We start from the raw sequence: 19,987 nt of genomic DNA on the forward strand, positions 1-19,987 counted from the left end.
TGTCTGTTGGCAGAGTCTTACTGCAGGGTGGCCTTGAAACTGCCACATAAACGAGGACCTTGAACTTCTGCTCCTTCTGCACCCACCTCCCAAGTGCTGGGTTGACAAGGTGTGCATAGCCACACCCAGCCTGCGGTGTTTCGAGCAAACCGAGGCCCTGTGCATGCAAGGCAAGCACTCCATCAGCTGATCGGTAGAGTGCCAACGATAATCTTAAAGTAAAGTAAGTACTATTCAAAAAAAGATTAAGCTAACTGTTACTTTTTTTTTTTTTTTTTTTTTTTGGTTTTTGGTTTTGGGAGACAGGATTTCTCTGGATAGTTTTGGTGCCTGTCCTGGATCTTACTCTGTAGCCCAGGCTGTCCTTGAACTCACAGAGATCCGCCTGGCTCTGCCTCCCGAGTGCTGGATTAAAGGCATGCGCCACCAACACCTGGCCACATTCTTATTTATACACTGATCACTTGTCATGTCAACTGACCCAAGCTTTAGCAAAGAGCTGTCTAGTTCAGAGAGTAAATAAAGCTATCCCATTGACATAAATAGCAGGGGTTTAATTACCAGTAAAATAGCTAGTCAATTAACAGATACTCATGATTATCTGGTATTACAGCAACTAACTTCTCCCAGAATGAAACAGTAGTTACATACAACTATGCTCTTACTTCACTGTCTTCTGTAACCACTGCTTGTTCATACTGTTGGAGGAAATGCCAGATGTAAAAACAGAAGCAATGTTCTTTCACAGTGTTCAAAGCATTTATTGCCATTAAAAGAAACATGGTCACAAACCTTGCTGAAGAGGCTGAGTGTTTACACTGGGATTCTGACTAGCTGGCTGGGCTGAACTACTGGCTGTTGTGGCGGTAACAAGTCGGACATAATGAAACTTGCTTCCAGGCACTTGGATCTGCTGGACATTGGGAGCAGTTGCCAGAGGAATGATGGTCTTAAACTGTGATGTGTTCATCCCTCCAACAGTGATGGTCTGCACAGCTGATTTCACTGCCTGTCAAATAATACAGAACATGTCTACCATTAACCTGTTAACTTATGACAGTCATTGAGGTAAGTAACAGAGTGTGCTCTTAAGTCTCAACAACTTGTTCAGAACGAAATGAAAAAGACTGTTCAGCTGGAGCTGGAGAGATGATGGCTCAGGTGATAAGCTCTCTCCAGAGGACCAGAGTTTGGTCCCCAAGTTCAATGTGAGGCAGCTCACAACTACCTGCTACTACTCAATTTCCAGGGAATCCAACGCCCTCTTCTACCTCCCCAGGCACCTGCACTCATACGCACAAAACCACACACACACACACACACACACACACACACACACAGACACACACACACACAAATAAATCTTAAAAAACTCCGGAGAATTTGAAGAAGAGCAGGAGGGAGATATGGAGGTTTAGAGAAAGGAAAGGAAAGAGAAAAACATTATACTTATAGTCTCAAAAATTAAAAAAAACTAAAACTGAAAAAAAATGCAAGAATGCACACAATTTTGTTGCTATTAGGTAACATTTATGACAAAGTTATCTTTTTGACTCTCAGAATTAGAAAGAGAATACAGATGTTTTTGCCAAATAAACTAACTACATTGTTTTTTTATTGAATATGTTCTAAAGAAGGACCATTCTATTCCCATATCAAGTATAGTTGATTTTGAAAGGCTACAACACCCACCACCCTGCTACACAAACCTATGGGCATGATGCAAATACAGTTCAAAATTATTCCAACAAATGGTTGTCTAGAGAAACTAACCAATTTGGGCATAACAAATCTGAGTAAAGTTTTAAAAATCGTTTTAATAATTTTCTCTACCAGATAGTAAGCTGAGACCTCCTAGGAAGCAAATGAAATTTCAGAAGCAGCCCAGAAAACAACTAGTCTCATGAGATGTCCCTAATTTACGTGTGACTCATGTTTAACACACTGTCCATACAAGCCAAGGTGAACTGGGTGTGGGCGGTGGACACTTGGCAACCTCAGCAGTGAAGAAGCTGAGGCCAGATGGTGAGTTTGTCAAGGCTGCTGCGCTGACACATTGAAACCCTACTTAAAACAATAAATAAATAAAATAAAGGCAGTTTAATCTCTTGTAATATATTAGCTCATAAAAGATTACATATACCCCCACTTAAGTCTACAGAAAGGCCTCACACAGACAACCGCCAGATGACAATCTAAATTCACTTTTTCACACTTTTTTTTTCTATCTCATAGGGCAGAGCTCAGTAGCAGAGTGCTTGTTTAGTATTTGAGCGGCCTCAGGCCTGATTCACAGCACTGCAAAACAAAACAAATTTTTAAAAATGGGGGTGGAGATAACTAAAGAGACAGTTCAGTAGTCATGAGCACTTGCTATTTTCTCTCCCCCTCCCCCTCCCCCAGTGATGCTGCAGAGTGTCTTCCAATCACCAGCTACTGAGCAAACTGGGAATGCAATGGGTACCTCTGCTAAACTTGCTCTCCTCCTGTTTCTGAAGCTGGCGGAATACTAGCCACTCTAGACGCAATCTCAAGAGGCCAGCACTTGTGGAGGACCTGGCTCACAACTCTCCTTTATAATTCCAGGGTCCAGGGGACCTGAGGGCCCTCTTCTGGTTTTTGTGGGTACCAGGTTATATACACAGTGCACAGACATACAAAAAGGCAAAACTCTCATACACATACAAAGAAAGTGTTAATAACAAAAACTCAGACCTTTCATTGTTAAACTTTTCTTTATCTTAAGCTTGAAGCTACCACTCTTATAAGCTATCCCTAACTGGTTTCCAACTGCCTAAGTCAGATCTGACTACATTTTAAATCAGTATACAAATCTGTCTCCACTTTTAAAACACATATCTATTATTATTATATATGTGTGGTTATGTTGTGTCTGCCTGGGTGAGGACAGACACATGTGTGCCATAACATGGACCTGGAGGTCAGAGATAAGAGGATTCGAGTCAGTTTTCTTCCTGGTGATCAACTCAGGTTGCCAAGACCTGTACAGCCAGCACTTAAAGCCACTAAGGCATCGCTGGCCCAAGTCTATTTACATGTCATACATACAGTCACATATTTCATTTCAATCACTCACTGCAGTCTCCTTTCAAATAATTTAACCTTTTGGTGTTTCTCTCTCTCCTTTTTTGTCTTCTTTGGGCTAATATTCTATGAGCTTTGGGAATGTTGCTCAGTGCTACCGTCCTTACTGGTCTGGCATGTACAAGGCCTAGACGTGACCCTGACATCTCACACACAAATGTCTTACGGTACTAGTTTTGCACATCTACAAACTTACTTTTTTTTTTTTTTAAGATTTATTTATTTATTATGTATACATTGTTCTGTCTGTACATATCCCCACAGGCCAGAAGAGGGCACCAGATCTCATTACAGATGGTTGTGAGCCACCATGTGGTTGCTGGGAATTGAACTCAGGACCTCTGGAAGAGCAAGTAGTGCTCTTAACCTCTGAGCCATCTCTCCAGCCCCTACAAACTTACTTTTACTATCCTATTTTCTTTATGTTTCTTACTTTACCTTTTGCCTCAAGAATTCACTGTGGGATTTTCTTAAATGTGGGTCTATTGACAGGAAATTCAAAAAGGAAGGAAGGAGCTTTGTTCTTACTATGCATCTAAACTGCTGAACTCTTAATTTCAGTTTAAAGTTTTTTGTTTGAAGATCTTCCTATCAGGTCTAAGGATGTAGTTCAATGATCAAGCACTTGTTGAACATATGTGAAGCTCCCAGCAAACTGTCCTGATTTCCATGCACACTCCAACACAAACACAAGCACACACACACAATACATTGTAATTAAATTAAAACAAAACACCAACAAAAAACAAAATACAAATTCAGAGAACTCAAAGGATCCTACTCTAGTTCACTCTTGCTGGCTTATAGCAGAATACAAGGAAAAGAACATCCTTTCTCTTCAAATTATACAGAGGCCTCACAGCATAAGTGACCACCTTTGGGGCCACTTCTCAAACTCGGTGCTAACTTTCAGCGTTGCTGTACCGTCACCGCTCAGATCACTTCCTGCCAGATGTTTGTAGAACACCCAGAACTGGTTTCAGGAGCCTTCGCCTGCCCCTGTCTGCCAGTCAGACACTAAGTGACTAGCATTCTCTGACTTTAGCACCTCACTGCAGGTGCATACCTCCTTCTAATTAGGAAGGCAACTAGTCCTAAACTTGCTTTGTTTTGTAGATTATTCATCATCTGACCCTGTTTATTTCCTCTCCATTCCAAGCCATTACCACCTCGAATCACAGTGGCTGTAACATGTTCCTCATCTCCAGTCCTGTGCTCTTGTGGCTGACGTCTATCCAGAAACACATCTATACGAAAACATAGCTCAGGCCAGTGTTCCCATGCTGGGACACATCCTCCAGTGTTCCCCACTGGAGCTGATGCACCATTGGAGCTGGTGTTCTTGTCCACCATGTGGGTCCCCAAAACCAAGCTCAGGTGCTCAGGTCCTCAGGTCCTTCCTTGGCAGGAGGAGCCTGCCCTGCTGAGCCATCGACCCACCCCTTTTATCTTTTCTTGATTTTGAAATTTTATGTTTGTACCATTATTTGGCTCATTGTTAAAATTATATTTTCTTTACACTACATAGACCTTTAGGTTTCATATATCCACCTTTCCCTAAAAAGAGTACTGCCCTAACTAACATACAGTAGGTCTTCAGTCTATGCTTCTAAGTGGTGGGTGAACACTAGGACGTACCTATCCCCTTTTTCTTTCTTTTTCACATCTTCTTTCCTTATGTTGGAAAACTAGTTGGGGGTGGAGAGATGGCCCAGCAGCTAAGAATACTGTCTGCTCTGGAGGAAAACCTGGTTCTGTTCCCTGAACTCACAGCAGCTCCCAATCATCCCTACTCCAACTCCAGGAGATCCATCTTAGTTAGGGTTTCTACTGTTGTGATAAAACACTATAACCAGAGCAACTGGAGGAGGAAAGAGTTCGCTTCATTTTACAACTACACATCACAGTCTACCAACAAAGGAAGAAGGGCAGGAACCCAAGGCAGCAACCTGGAGGCAGGAACTGAAGCAGAGGCCATAGAGGAGTACTGTGGAATATTAAGTTGCATTCTTTTGTTTTGTTTTGTTTTCTGAGACAAGGTTTCTCTGTGTAGCTTTGATGCCTGTTCTGGATCTCATTCTGTAGACTACCTGGCCTCAAACTCAGAGACTTGCCTGCTTCTGCCTCCTGAGTACTGGGATTAAAGGCGTGTGCCACCACCGCCCTGCAAATTGCATTCTTTTTTGTTGCATTTGTTTAACTCTGTGAAGCTATGTTATTTTACCTGATTGGTCTAATTAATAAATAGCTGAATGGCCAATAGCAAGGCAAAAGAATATATAGGCAAAGAGAATATATAGGAGGAGAAATCTGGGAAGAGAAGATCAAAGGAGTGAGAAAAGGAGAGAGGGCACCAGAGGCCAGTCACCCAGCTACCCAGCAAACCACAGAGTAAGAAGTAAAGAAAGGAATCTAGAATAGAGAAAGGTAAATGCCCAGAGGCAAAAGGTAGACATAATAATTTAAGAAAAGCTGGCTAGCAACAAGCCAAGCTAAGGCCGGGCATTCATAAGAAAGACTAAGTCTGTGTGTGATTATTTGGGAGCTGGGTGGCGGCCTCCCAAAGAGTAAAAACAGCTAACAACAGAGGGGTGCTGCTTACTGGCTTGCTCCTCATGGCTTGCTCAGCCTGCCTTCTTCCTTTATCTTTTTTAAATTTCCTTTTATTGAAAATATATTTTTTCTCACATAATATATTTTGGTTATGGTTTCCCCTTCCTCTACTTCTCCCAGTTTCTCCCCATCTCCCGCCCATGGGGATCTATCTCTCCTGTCTATCTCTCATTCAAAAAGAAAGGCTTCTAAGAGATAAAAATAAAACATAACATAGCAAAATATAATTAAGATTAAAACATAAACAATCATATTAGTGTTAAACAAGACAAACACAAGGAAAAGAGCCCAAGAGAAAGCACAAGAATCAAAGACCCACCCATTCTCACATTCAGGAATCCCATAAAAACACTAAACTGGAAGCCATAATATATATGCATAGGACCTGGCACAGACCTGTGCAGGACCTGTGCATGTAGCCTCAGTCTCTGTGAGTTCATATGAGCTTTGCTCATGTTGATTTAGAGGGCTTTGTTCTCCTGGTGTCCTCCATCCCATCTCTGGCTCTTACACTCTTCCTGCCTCCTCTTCCACGTGGTTCCCTGAGCCCTGAGGGGAGGGATTTGATGGAGACACGCCCATTTAGGGCTGAGTGTTCCACACCCTCTAGGTAAGGTCTGTTTGCAAGTCTCTGCATTTGCTCCCACCTGCTGCAGGAGGAAGCTTCTCTGATGATGTCAGCCTGCTTTCTTAAACAACCCAGGACCATCTGCCCAGGAGTGGCACTGCCCCAGGGAGCAAGGTCTCTCACACCAATCATTAATCAAGAAAAGTCATTATAGCCAGGCATGGTAACCCAAACCTACATAAAGCAGAAGCAGGTCAATTCCTGAGTTCGAGGCCAGCCTGGTCTAGAGTAAGTTCCAGGACAGCCAAGACTACACAGAAAAATCCTATCTCAAAAAAAAAAAAAAAAAAAAGAAAGAAAGAAAAAAGAAAAAGGAAAAAGAAAATGCCTTACAGACTTGCCTACATGCCAATCTTACACAGGCATTTTTTCAATTAAGATTCCCTCTTCCTAGATCTGTCTAGATTTGTGTTAAGTTGACAAAATCAGCCAGCACAGGATCCAACACCCTATTCTGAGCTCTGAGAGCACCAGACATACAGATACATAAATGCAGGCAAAACATCACAAACATAAAATAAGATAAATGAACCTAAAATAAAATTTCATAAATAATATGTTTAGTTTAGAAATGGCGACTATTAAAGTGTATAAACAAGCCAACTGCAATATACTCTAGCAAAAAACACTATGGGCTAAGAATTCCATTTGCTTCTTTAGTCAACATCTGCCCCTCTTCCCCGTACCTCTGCATCAATTACTCTAACCACAACGTCAATACTTTCAAGACTCTGCTTTACTTGCATTCAGTTTGTCACCTACCCACCGCAAGCCCTTCAGTGGCTTCCATGGTGTCAGCAGAGGGCACACAAAACCGCAGACCTTGACAGCCGCCGACAACTGAGCATGACAATTCCTTATAACAGGAAGCCCTTATCATTATTTAACCTCCCAGGTAACCTCTGCCTAGCTAAGGACAATAACCCATGTGAATGTAGCACTTTAGTGTAAAAAATACAAATAATTATAATATTAAAGACTACCCGTTGCTTACGAAAAATCTGTACTTCTGCTTTTTAAGCATAAAGTCAGATATATCTTTGTTCTTCTTGGCATAAAATAAAGTGATACAACTGAATTTTACCCAGTAAAGTGCTTACTGTCTGGTGTGCTCTGTAAAAGCCTCCCTCATGTGCCTTTCCTGTGTCTTCGTCTCTTTCAGCCCAGTGGAAGACTGAAGCTTTACTCAGCCAATTGTAAATTCTAGCCTATGCCATCTTCTAGTCTATGAAATAGCAGCATGTGAAAATAGATGGTTATATCCGTTTTTAAAGTGCATCCCATTAAACCCAAGAGCCATCTTCCTCCACCCCTTCTCTGACAAAGGTTTCACTAGATGCCTAGACTGGCCTTGAATGCAGGATCCTTGTGCCTCAATCTTCCAGGAGCATCAGGGTAATTGTGTTGGTATCGTAACATATTGTTAATAATTAACTGATTATTCATTGCATTCTTTGAAACAGACTATATATAGCAGTGAAAATTTTGTATTTTGTCTTTTCTTTTATAAACTTGTATCTGAATTCCATAGCATCTAATTTATTTATTTATTTATTTAATTTTTGTTTGTTTGTTTGTTTGTTTTTGTTTTTCGAGACAGGGTTTCTCTGTGTAGTTTTGCGCCTTTCCTAGAACTCACTCTGTAGACCAGGCTGGCCTTGAACTCACAGAGATGCGCCTGCCTCTGCCTCCCGAGTGCTGGGATTAAAGGCGTGTGTCACCACCGCCCGGCTGCATCTAAAATTTTTTACTGTACCCAGGCAAAGAGAGCGACACCTTTAATCCCGGCACTCAGGAGTCAAAAGTAGGGAATCTTTGTGAGTTCAAGGCCAGTGTGGTTTCATACATAGCTAGTTTCAGGACAGCCATACAGTGAGACTGTTTCAAGTACAGACAGACACAGAGAGAAAGAGAGACAAAGACAAAAAGAGAGAGAGAGACCATTACATTTACACTCTTGAAATTCTTCTATAATACTTCTTTGTTTTTTATATGAGTCTTAATTGTAGCCCTGGCTAACTTGGCCTTGATGTTGTGGCAATCCTCCTGCCTCAGCCTCCCAGGTACTAGAATGCAATTTGGTGTTGTTTTTTACATTTAGTTATTTATTTGGGTGATGTACACATACGTGTAGATAGCACTGCACTAGTGTGGAGGGCAGAGGACAAACTGCAGAAGCCAGTTCTCTTCTTCTCCCATGGGGGTCCTGAAGAACAAACTCAGGCTACCAGGCGTGCATCAAGGACTTCTGCCTGTTGGACCATCACCCTGGCCCTACGGATGCAAGATTCATTTACTTATTTAAAGACAAGGTTTCTCTATGGAGCCTCTCTGGCTGGCCTTAAACTCACTCGGTAGACCAGGCTGGCCTCACACTCACAGAGCTCCACCTGCTCTGCCTCTAGAACGCAGGGGTTAGACATGTACCACCACACCAGACACAATTTGTAATAGCATATATACTCTCTGTATTTCTTTTTATGTCTTTTGATAAGCTTAAGCTGAAATAATTTCAAAACAGTTTGTTACAATCAAAATAAGTTTTACTGTAAGCTTAATGGTAACCATAAAGAAATACTCTTCAATAGAGACCAAAATAATCTGGAATCAAAACACATTACTACAGTAAATTACTTAATCATAAAGGAAGAGTGTGCAAGAGGGAGAAAGAGGCCGGGCGGCGGTGGCGCACGCCTTTAATCCCCAGCACTCAGGAGGGCAGAGGTGGGCGGATCTCTATGAGTTCGAGGCCAGCCTGGGCTACCAAGTGAGCTCCAGGAAAGGCGCAAAGCTACACAGAGAAACCCTGTCTTGAAAACAAAAACAAAAACAAGAGGGAGAAAGAATAATAAAACAACAAAATGCCAGGCAGTGGTGGTGCACGTCTTTAATCCCAGCACTCAGGAGGCAGAGGTGGGCGGATCTCTGTGAGTTTGGGGCCAGCCTGGTCTACAAAGTGAGTTCCAGGACAGCTAGAGATGCACAGGGAAACCCTACCTCGAAAAACCATAGAAAGAGAAAACACATTACCTGCATGTACTAACCTTAAATGTGAAATTCTATTAAGACACACCAACTAACTGGATGAAAAAATAAGGCCCAACCACACGCTGTTGTAAGAAACTGACCTCACTTCTAACACAAAAGAACACAAAGAGGCAGAATAGGAGTATTCCAAGCAAACAATCCAAAAGAGGTAGGAGTGGCTATATTTATATGAAGTAAAACAGATTTCAATTCACAAACAGTAAGGAGCAATAAAGAAGACTATGGTGGTAATCTAATTGTACTGAAATGTGATTTTCATTGTATGTTAATAAATAAAGTTGCCTGGGGGTCAGAGCTATTAGAGCCATAGCAAGAGCGTGGTGGTGGCGGCGGCGGCGGCGGCGGCGGCGGCAGCAGCAGCAGCGCACGCCTTTATTCCCAGCACTTGGTAGAAGAGCTAGGTAGATCTCTGTGTGTTTAAGGATACAGCCAGCATTGGAGACATACACCTTTAAGACCTGGAGGGCGGTACCTACAGGCAGTGACGAGGCAGTCACGTGTTTGGGTTTACAAACAATGAGAAGGCAGAACAGAAAGACTATTTAAAGACAGACACACAGGAAGTAGCTCTTTTTCGGGGAAGCTAGGAGCACTGCAGGAGGTAAGATTTTAGCTCTGCGCTCTGACCTCTCAGCTTTCTCTTTTACATTGGTTCTGTGTTTCTTATTTTAATAAGACGGTTTGGTTACATCTACAAAAGACCACTGTCTGACAATCAAACTGTCAGAAGGATAAAGAGGCAATCAGGAAAAAGGAACAATTGTAGCTATACACAAATACAGTGTCAGAGCAGGAAGGGGCAGACTCCACACAGTTCCAGTAAGGACCCTAACACCCCAGTGTCAGCAATGTCATCCAGACAGAAAACCAAGAGAAACATCACTTAAGCTTCAGCCTAGACCAAATGGACCTAAAAAACACCAACAGAACATTCCACCCAATCCTTATAAATTACACTTTTTTCTCATTACCATGTGCAACATTTTCCAAGACACATCATATAGTCATGGAAAAAAGCTCAACAAAATTTGAATCCTGAAATCACACCTCATGTTTTTTCCAATCTCAATGCAGCAAGACTAGAAATCGGTACGATAATAAAACTTTGAAAATCATATAAATACATGAAAAGCAAGCTCTTTATTTTCTTTTTTGAGATGGTCTTAAACTTAGCCCAGGCTGGCCTTGAAGTCTCCATCCTTCTGCCTCAGCCTCTCAAGTACAGGGATTACAGGTGTGTACCACCATATCATCCTAGTTATTCTGAAATAACCAATAGATTATGGAAACCAAGAGGAAATGTTTTAAATTTCTTGAAAAAATGAAAATGGAAATACAGCACATCAAAAACCGGAAAGATATCAAAACACAACGTATGTTACATTTTAAGAAACTAGAAATGGAACAAACCAGACCATAGGTTAGGAGAAAATAATAACAAAGATCCCAGCAAAAGTAAACATGCAAAAATAAAAATGCACGAGAAACTAAAGCTACAACAGTATAGTTATTCTAGAAAATACATGATAAATGCTTAGCCAGAGATAAAAATGGAGACCCTGGGTGTGGTAGCACATGCCTTTAATCTCAGCACTCAGAGGCAGAAAGCAGGCAAATTCAAGCCAGCCTGGTCTATATATCAAGCTGCAAGACAGCCAGGGTTACATAACGGAGGGACCCTGTCTCAACAGAAAAAAAAAAAAAAAGCACTTCTGGGCACAGTGCCTCATACCTGCAATTCCAATATTTGGAAAGAGTTCCAGGCTAGCCTGAGCTACAGAATGAGACTTGAAAGGAAAGTCCGGAAGGCAAGTGAGTGAGATGGCTCAGTGGGTGAGGGGCTTACCCCACGCCTGAGGGCCTGAGTTCAGTTCCTAGGACAGTATGGCGGAAGGAGAGCAGTAACTCCTGATTTACTCACATATACAAGAGCGATGTCTGGGGAGGTACCCTCAACTAAGCTTTGGGGTGCATGTCCCAGCACTTGAGAGGCCAAGGCAAGAAGACTCTAACTCCAGGTTAACCTGGCTATTAGAGTAAGCATGAGGCCAGCTGGGTTACTCAATAAGATCCCATCTCAGAAAGAAAACAAAGATAGCAGTGAAAAGGAGAGATTCCAACTGCCGTCACAGGAATACAATCATCACTAGGAATGACCATCAACAACTATACAACGACTGTTCAGAAAAACACAGAATCAACCTGAAGAAACCAGTAACAAGCAAGGAGACTAAATCAGTTTCCCAAATCCTTTCTTCAGTCCTCTCAAAGATAAAGACAGGGCCAGATAGCTTCCCTGCTGAATTCAACTAAAACATTTATAGCACATACCAAATTTGTTTAAATTAGTACAAAAAAAATCAAAGAATTCTTCCAAAGATATTCTATGTGGTCAGTACTATTGCAACAACAAAAGTAAATAAGAATACAACCACAAAAGAAAGCTATGGGCAGGCATCTTTGACAAATCCAGATGCAAAAATCCTCAACAGACTACTAGCCAACTGATCAAGGGGAATGGGTTATTGACACGGGGTTTGCCTAAGCTAGGTCCCCAGTGCCATGAAACAGTAACTACGACATCAACAACACAGCACCTTAAAGGTGTTACCTACAGCATTCATGGAGAGAGGAGGACTGCCCTGAGCTGGAGGCTAATCTGGGCTACACAGAGCTCCAGGACAGCCTGGACTACAAAGTAAGACAGAAACAGCAACGATCAATAAATGTAAGCAACCAACCATGTGATCATCTCAACAGATACAAAAGAAAAAGAAAGATTTTTATGAAACTTTGTAACCCTTTGGGATAGGGCTTTCAAGGACCAGAAGGAACATACTTAAACACATAAGGCCATATCCAAAAATACAACAGCTAGTTTTCTGATGAGGAAGAACCAAGAACTTTCTCTCTAAACATCTCAAACAAGGGGAAAAGCCCCTTTTACTCGTTACTCAATGAAGTGCTGCAAGTGCCGTACAGAGTATGCGGGAAGAGAAGAAACACTGTGGACAGTGGAGAGGAAGTCAGATTGTCACTGTCAGCAGATGACATGCTCTTACACATGCAAACCAGAGGGCTCTGCCAGAAAACCTGAAGACCTGGCTAACACTAAGGAACAAATTCAACAGTTTCTGGACAGGCCTTCCACAGATAAAACCCACCAGTACTACCTCAGGCCAAGAGCAGCAAGCTCTCTAAAACAGCATCAGGAAAGCAACCACATTTACAACAGTCACCAAAACAAACACAAACCCCACAATACTGACGCATATATTTAACCAGAAAAGTGAAAGTTCTACAATAAAAACTATGTAACACTGGTTAAATGAAGCAGGAGCATACAGCTCAGTGATAAAACCTGGGCTCAGAATGTATGATACTTTAGTTCAATTCCCAGCACCAAAATAATTTTTAAAATTATATATATATACATATATATATATACCTAATGCAAATTAATATAGTACAATAGATAGAAATGTGTATGTGTGTGTGTGTGTGTATGTTATGCACACATGGGGGGGGGGTCCAGACACACATACACACACACACACACACACACTTTTTTTTTTTAAAGACATGATTCCAAGCTGGTGTACTGAGGCTTGGCTTGACCTCCAACTTCTGGGTCACCAGCCTCCACTGAGATTGCAGGTGTGTGTGATCATGTCCACTTTTATTCACTGCTGGGAACCAAACCCAGGGCTTCATGTATGCTAGGCAAGCACCTGCACCAAATGAGCTGCATCCCAAGTCCTGAAGAAACAACACACACTGGCCATATGTCCAGTCATCTTGCTAAATTTAATCCTTAATTCTAACAGCTCAACTGTGGTGTGGTCTTTACATTTTATATGTGCATATTAATGTAAATGAGTGAACTGTGATAAGTTTGCACATTCACTTTAATCTCTTATTTCTTTTTCTTGCTGGGCATTGACTCAGATCTGCAGAATTGTGTATAGCCCAAGGTCATGGGCAGAGCAAATACCACTACACAATTACATGACCTCTAATAAGGAGCTGGAGAAGGGTCACATGCCCCTTCTCCCTGCTCCTGCTTGTGAGGTGGATTGGCTCCCGGTCAGATCAGAGGACAAGTTCAGCTGTCTACTCTGTTCTGTAATTGTGAGTGTATTTCCTCAATTTATCTCTCTCACAGTTATGAGAGAGGCCCTGAGTTCAAGCACAGCCGAGGCTATAGAGACTGAAGGCAAAACAAAACAAGAATAGCCTTCTCTGTATAAATCTTGGTCATGAACACACACACACACACACACACACACACACACACACACACACACACACACACACACCAGTCTACTTGTAATCATTAAAATTCTATAGACAACTTTTCATGCTTCCATCTAATGTTCTTACTGAACTCCTTGAAGTTAAAACCCTTATTTAAGTTTTAGCTCCTGGGCTTACCATTATGCCTGAAACAATTCGCTGACTCCATTCTATTGCAGAAAACTGTCTATTATTGCATGTGGATGCCTACTTTAATAAGCTGTATGAGATACCATATTTACATATCATATAAAGCAAACATTCAATTTTGTTTAATTTATGAATAGCTGTAAATCAAGGAAAAAGTCAGGGACAAAAGATAATGTATTTCCAGAATCATAGGGTGGTATCTCACAGGGAAAAAAAAAACAAAAACATTTTCCACCCAAGTGGCTTTTAAAATATACCTGCTTTGTATGCTTTTCTACATTGGTATAATGACACCAGTCTGTCTTAGAGAAGTAAGTTAGATACTTGCCACCTTAGAATGAAAACAAAACATGAAAAGCTTTCAAATACTTTGAATAAATTGTAGTTAAGCTTCAAATATACTGATAATATGCTTAGCAACATCTAATATCCTTTTCTAGTACTGAATATTATCTAGCAAAAACTCACATCTCCATAAAGAAATGGCTACTTTAGCATTTTATAACTACAAACTTACTACATATGTTTATTACTACCCAAGAGTAATTTTGCTAAATACTAGCTGAAGAATAACTAACCACATCATATACTTTATTTAAAAAAAAAAAAAAGTATATTCATAAGGGCCATAAAAATCACCAATGATTACTCTGTTACCAAGTGTTTTTTTGTTTTGTTTTGGTTTTTGGTTTTTCAAGACAAGGTTTCTCTGTGTAGCTTTGAAGCCTGTCCTGGAACTCACTCTGTAGCCCAGGCTGGCCTCGAACTCACAGAGATCCACCTGCCTCTGCCTCCTGAGTGCTGGGATTAAAGGCATGTGCCGCCACCACATGGCACCAAGCGTTTAAGATAAAATCTTTACTAGCAAAAACTCCTTGTTTGTGGTTGAGGATATAGCTCAGAGAGAGGGGGAAAAGTGGGGGGAATGGGGGGCCTTGATCACCACACCTGGGAGGCAGAAGCAGGAGACATTGAGTCCTAGGCCAGCCACCTAGGGTTACAGAGTAGACCAAGTCTTAAACAATAAGCAAGAAAAGAAAGTAAACAATTTGATTACTGAATTAATCCTGTATTCACTGAGTTCCTATATCTACTTGGAAATATATGAAAATTAAAGTATTTGAAGTTTCTTGTAAAACAATAAAGGCAGCAATCACAATATCTGGCATTTGTGACTGATTTCATTTTTTACCTTATTTGGTGACTTCAGAGGTGAGATGGCTATCTTATTTGGTGTCTGTGTTGTAGAATTTAAAGTTGATCCAATAACGCCACTTTCCGATATTGTTATGGTCTTTGATGGAGTTCCAGGGGTAGACTGTGAAAGAACCCTACCTGCAAATGAGAGGCAGCCCATCAGTTGATGGATTTAGTAATAGTTATAAACACTTACTTACATGATGACGACCTATATATACAAGGGCTTTAGTTTCACATATACCAATATATGACTTTAGAGACATTAGTGAGACCCTAATGAACTACAGTGAACCCAAGGATTACCTAAGAAGACGCTCCGAAACACAGTTAAGCCATATCCATCAGAGAGCGAGCTTGAGACAACTCAGGGCTTCTGCCCTGAGTCTGCTTCTGAACTTCACCTGTCCCATGGCTGTCTTCCTATCTGAACTTCACCTGTCCCATGGCTGTCTTCCTATTTGAATTTAAACCGTGCAGGGCAAAATTAAGATCCACAGTTCTGCTGGCACGCAGCTTAGTTGGCAGAGTGCTTGCCAAGCATGCAGGAAGCCATGGATCTCTCCCTAGAACCTCATAAACCAGGAAAGATGGGGCACTACTGGGAAGGCAGAGACCTGAGGATCAAGGTCATTCTCAGCTACATAGAAATAAACTAGCCAGGAATACATCAGACTCAAAAAACAAAAACAAAACTCATACAGACACTTAAAAAAAATACTGGGGGCCAGAGAGATGGCTCAGTTGTTAACAGTACTTGCTACTCTTCCAGAGGACCAGGGTCAGAGCCCAGAACCCGCATCAAGTGACTCACAACTCCCTGTAACTTCAGCTCTATGGGACCTAATAATGCCCTCCCTCTTCTGGCCTCTGAAGGTACCCACACAAATATGACAGCGCGCGCGCGCGCGCACACACACACACACACACGTAAGTAAAAATAAAAGCTATAATTGAATGGACAAACCTGGACACTGATTTTAGAGCAGCAAAAGGGAAGGAAAAATTTCATCTAGCTGCCCTGGCCAGATCCCACACTTCGCTCTGTCTTGGATAATAACTCTTCTGAAACAACCCTGGGGAAATGCAAGGTGTCTGGATGACTTAGGGAACTGGAAGCCATATTTCAATAGGTGAAATATCAGGAAGTTTTATTCTCTCCTCAGTGAGAAGAGAACACAAAGCCATTCTAGACCTCTAATTCCAAAGGTCTGATCCTCTTTCCTCTCAGGTGCCTTCACCTATGGTCAGGCGCAGCCCTGGAGCTCTGAACTCCTGAAAGAGTCCATGGAATAACCATTGTACCTATGGTCAGCCCCAGCCCTGGAGCTCTGAACTCCTGAAGGAGTCCATAGAATAATCATTGCTGCTGCTCACCAAGTATTCTGATTCTCCCATCTGGAGTACACTGCACTTGCGCCTCTGACCTGATGCCCTTGCCAGTCTTGAGGTTAACTAGAGTCATTGGCAACTGAGTTATGAATAAACTGGGAATGTCACTCATTGCTTTAGGTATTAATACTTCATTTTAAATGGTATTGTCTTTCAGGAAACATTCACTTTTTAAAAAGATTTTATTTTTATTATTTTTTAACAATTGTACATATTATAGCATCTGTATGACATTTTTGGTGCTGGTTTGTTTTTTTTTTCTTCAGACAGGGTTTTTCTGCGTAGTCCTGGCTGTCCCACAACTCATTCTGCAGACCAGGCTGGCTTTGAACTCAGATCCACCTATTTACATCCTAAGTGCTTGGATTAAAAGCTTGTGCCATCACCGCCTGGCTTGTTTGAGTTTTTGTTTAACTTGTAACCAAAGACTTAAAGCTGGGTACAAAAATAAATCCTCTGCAATACAGAACTCATTGTTCAGCCTGAATTTTGATATGCATGATAAAGAATGTAGTAAAAATCTTTTTAAATCTTAAAAAATTGAAAACAGCATAGTCAACAATAATAAACACTATTTCTTTCTTTCTTTCTTTTTTTTTTTTTTTTTTTTTTTTTTTTGGTTTTTCGAGACAGGGTTTCTCTATGTAGCTTTGCGCTTTTCCTGGAACTCACTTGGTAGCCCAGGCTGGCCTCGAACTCACAGAGATCCGCCTGCCTCTGCCTCCCGAGTGCTGGAATTAAAGGCGTGCGCCACCACCGCCCGGCGTAAACACTATTTCTTTAAGTATTTGAAAATATTAACATCAAAGTGATTTTATTAAATTGAAATTGGCAGTGGTATTTTATGATATTTAGAACCTACCGTTAAGGTCACTGGTTTTTATGAATATTGATATTGTTATGGTTGGCTTTATAAATATATTTATGTTGTAGATTAAGGTGATTTACAGGAAAAAACTTAGTGTCTGAAATTGCTTTAAAACAGTGCATGGATGGAAGGGATAGAGGGTTTAGGAAGTAAGACTGGTCAAGATGAACACTTGCCTAAGCTGACTGAAGAGTGTAATTAAATTTCATCATGCTAATTTCTCTAAAAATTAAAAAAACTCTGTGTGTGTGTGTGTGTGTGTGTGTGTGTGTGTGTGTGTAGGCAGATTTGCTGCCTGCCACTAGGCCACACCTCCAGCCTTGTGTGTGTCTAAGTATACATTGTGCACACAGGTGACTGCCCCTAGGTGCAGAGGAGCGGGAGGTACAGCTAGTGTGGGCAGCCTGTGTGGGTGCAGGAGCCGAACTGGAGCAGTGTGTACTGTACCAGCTCTCCAGAAAACACACTCAGACAATCTCAGATCTTAAAGATAACTAATACTAGGGGGAATCATCTAACACGGGGCAAAAATTATGCTGCAGAGGGCTGGCAAGATGGCTCAGTGGGTAAAGACACTTCCCACCCAAACCTGATGACCTGAGTTCAATCCTCATTTCATTTCGGAAAGAAAAAACAGAAAATCCTATTCTGAAAGTTGTCCTTGATTTCCACACACCCACACTACCGACACAGTAATATTTTAAAATTTAAAGCAAACTGTAGGTAAGGAAGAAAACAGAAGCCAAAGTTTGCTTCCTTTCTTCTGCTGTCCACTGTGCCCTTCACAGATCCCTGCCTTAGGACACCAACTCCAGTGTTGGGCTGGGCCCGCTGGGAGCCAGTGCTCTCCTGGGAAATAAGGCTGGTGAGAGTGCTGCTGGCCCTTTACACCAACTGGAGGTGTCCCCTTGCACTCAGGTGCAGGGAGAGGGACAGGGGAGTGAGAGTGGAAGTCCCTGACAGCAGCTGGGCACAGACAGTTACCCAGGAAGTCAGTTGAGGTGCTGAAGCACCCTGAACTCAGGGATTGGGCAAGATGGGCACACGGTCAGACCGCTTCAGCAGCTATAACCTGTGTCCCAGAGTAGGAATTCAGAACAAGTAGCCACTCAATGCTCCTGCTCACAGATGTCACCTTCTGGGATAGAGGTGTGGGTCACTATAGAACAAACCTAGGCTCTAGCACTTCAGACAAGTGTTCCATCACTTGTTACGCCCCAGCCTACAAACCCTATATTAACTGGCTACTCTTTACAAGATTTAATGTAAGCTGTGAGTATGATGATCTGCTTGAGGAAGGGGTGAATCCCCTTCTGCCTCAGGGAAAAGTGATTCCATTTTGTGAGTAAGTCTCCGAGAACCCTATCTGGATTTTGGATACCCCAACTAAGTTTCCACCTGTGATTCCTTCCCTTTTCCTCTCAGGCTTATTGTGTCTGGTGGGATGGCTCAGTGGGTAAGGCACCTGCCACTGAGCCTGGGGGAACATCTGAGTAAGGTGCCTGACTCCACGCGGTGGAAGAGATGGGACTGTCTCAAGTTGTCTTGCGACCTCCACACATACTCTAAGGTACACAAGGGCTTGCACTCAGTTTTGGGTACATGCATGGGCACACACACCCACACACGCAAATGAAGTGTACAATTTTTTTATTTTTTTGTTTTATTTTTTTGTTTTTGGAGAGAGGGTTTCTCTGTGTAGTTTTGCGCCTTTCCTGGAACTCGCTTTGGAGACCAGGCTGGACTCGAACTCACAGAGATCCGCCTGGCTCTGCCTCCCAAGTGCTGGGACAATTTTGTTTTTAAAATAAGATTTATTATTGCACATGTGCACAAGCCACAATGTGAGTGTGTTCTCCTACCTCTCTGAGGGCCCTGGAAGCACACCCCCCTCCCAACAAGCCTTCCAGGAGCTTGGTCTCACAGGCAATTCAAGATGAAGATGAGTACATGTGTTACAGTGTGGGTCCTGGTGGACTGCCCTCCCTATGTGAGGCAGGCTAGGGTAGGAGGGAATCCGATTCCTCCTACTCCTGAACCACTTCTGAATGGACATTAAATGGAGAATAACCCTGAGAAGACAGGCCCTTACTACAAAGGGAATTCCGGGTTTCTACTTTAGGGTTTGAATCCAGGACAGGCTCTTGGGTAGCCCAGGCTGGCCTAGAACTTTACACAGTGTAGCCAAGGATGAGCTGAGCCCTCCTCTTTCTCCAACAGTACAGAAAGGCAGGTTTGCACAGATGTTCCCAGGTGCCCAGGCTGGCTCCTAAGGGCTGGGAACACCGAACTTACACCCAAGAATGACTCTCCTGGCTCTTAAGCCTCAAGAAGAGATCACAGGCTCTTTAAATCCTGGTACCTAGTTGGCAGTGTGGGACTGCCACATAACTGGCCAATAAAGCCTTGATGTTCTCTTGGGGGGAAGTCACGCCCTCTTAGGATGAACAACACAAATGAGCTGTTGATGCTGTGGATGGAAAGAGGTCCCTTCTGAAAACCTGTGATACAGCACAGGGGCAAATACAGCTTGATGCATAACTTTGGCCAAATATTTGAATATTTCATGATATACTTTAAAACTCAAGTTATTGTTTTTGAGAAATCTGCTGGATTATTCATTTAGTGGTGTGAGTCTGGTTGTTCACAGGCCATGATGTGCTTGTGCAAATCAGAAGACACCCTGGGTG

The 19,987-nt window shown here is 42.1% G+C and overlaps 1 protein-coding gene and 2 non-coding genes across 9 annotated transcripts in view; 1 reads left to right on the plus strand and 2 right to left on the minus strand.

Moving 5' to 3' along the window:
• The window catches only part of Lin54 (lin-54 DREAM MuvB core complex component), a 73,114-nt gene that overhangs the window by 22,983 nt on the left and 30,144 nt on the right, over positions 1-19,987 (minus strand). For all 7 annotated transcript variants that reach the window (XM_028867265.2, XM_028867269.2, XM_037209219.1 and 4 more), the window contains exons 4-5: positions 15,033-15,175; positions 793-1,009 (exon numbers count right to left, since the gene is read on the minus strand). In XM_028867265.2, coding sequence (XP_028723098.1) covers positions 793-1,009; positions 15,033-15,175 — 360 coding nt within the window. The remainder of the gene's footprint in view (positions 1-792; positions 1,010-15,032; positions 15,176-19,987) is intronic.
• LOC114691892 lies at positions 2,404-2,540 on the minus strand. The gene has a single exon (XR_003734293.1). It is a non-coding gene; the product is annotated as a small nucleolar RNA SNORA7 (small nucleolar RNA).
• Positions 16,820-16,942, plus strand: LOC114691893. Its single transcript, XR_003734294.1, has one exon. It is a non-coding gene; the product is annotated as a small nucleolar RNA SNORA40 (small nucleolar RNA).

This window comes from Peromyscus leucopus, chromosome 10, assembly GCF_004664715.2.
Source record: "Peromyscus leucopus breed LL Stock chromosome 10, UCI_PerLeu_2.1, whole genome shotgun sequence".
Taxonomy (NCBI): Eukaryota; Metazoa; Chordata; class Mammalia; order Rodentia; family Cricetidae; genus Peromyscus; species Peromyscus leucopus.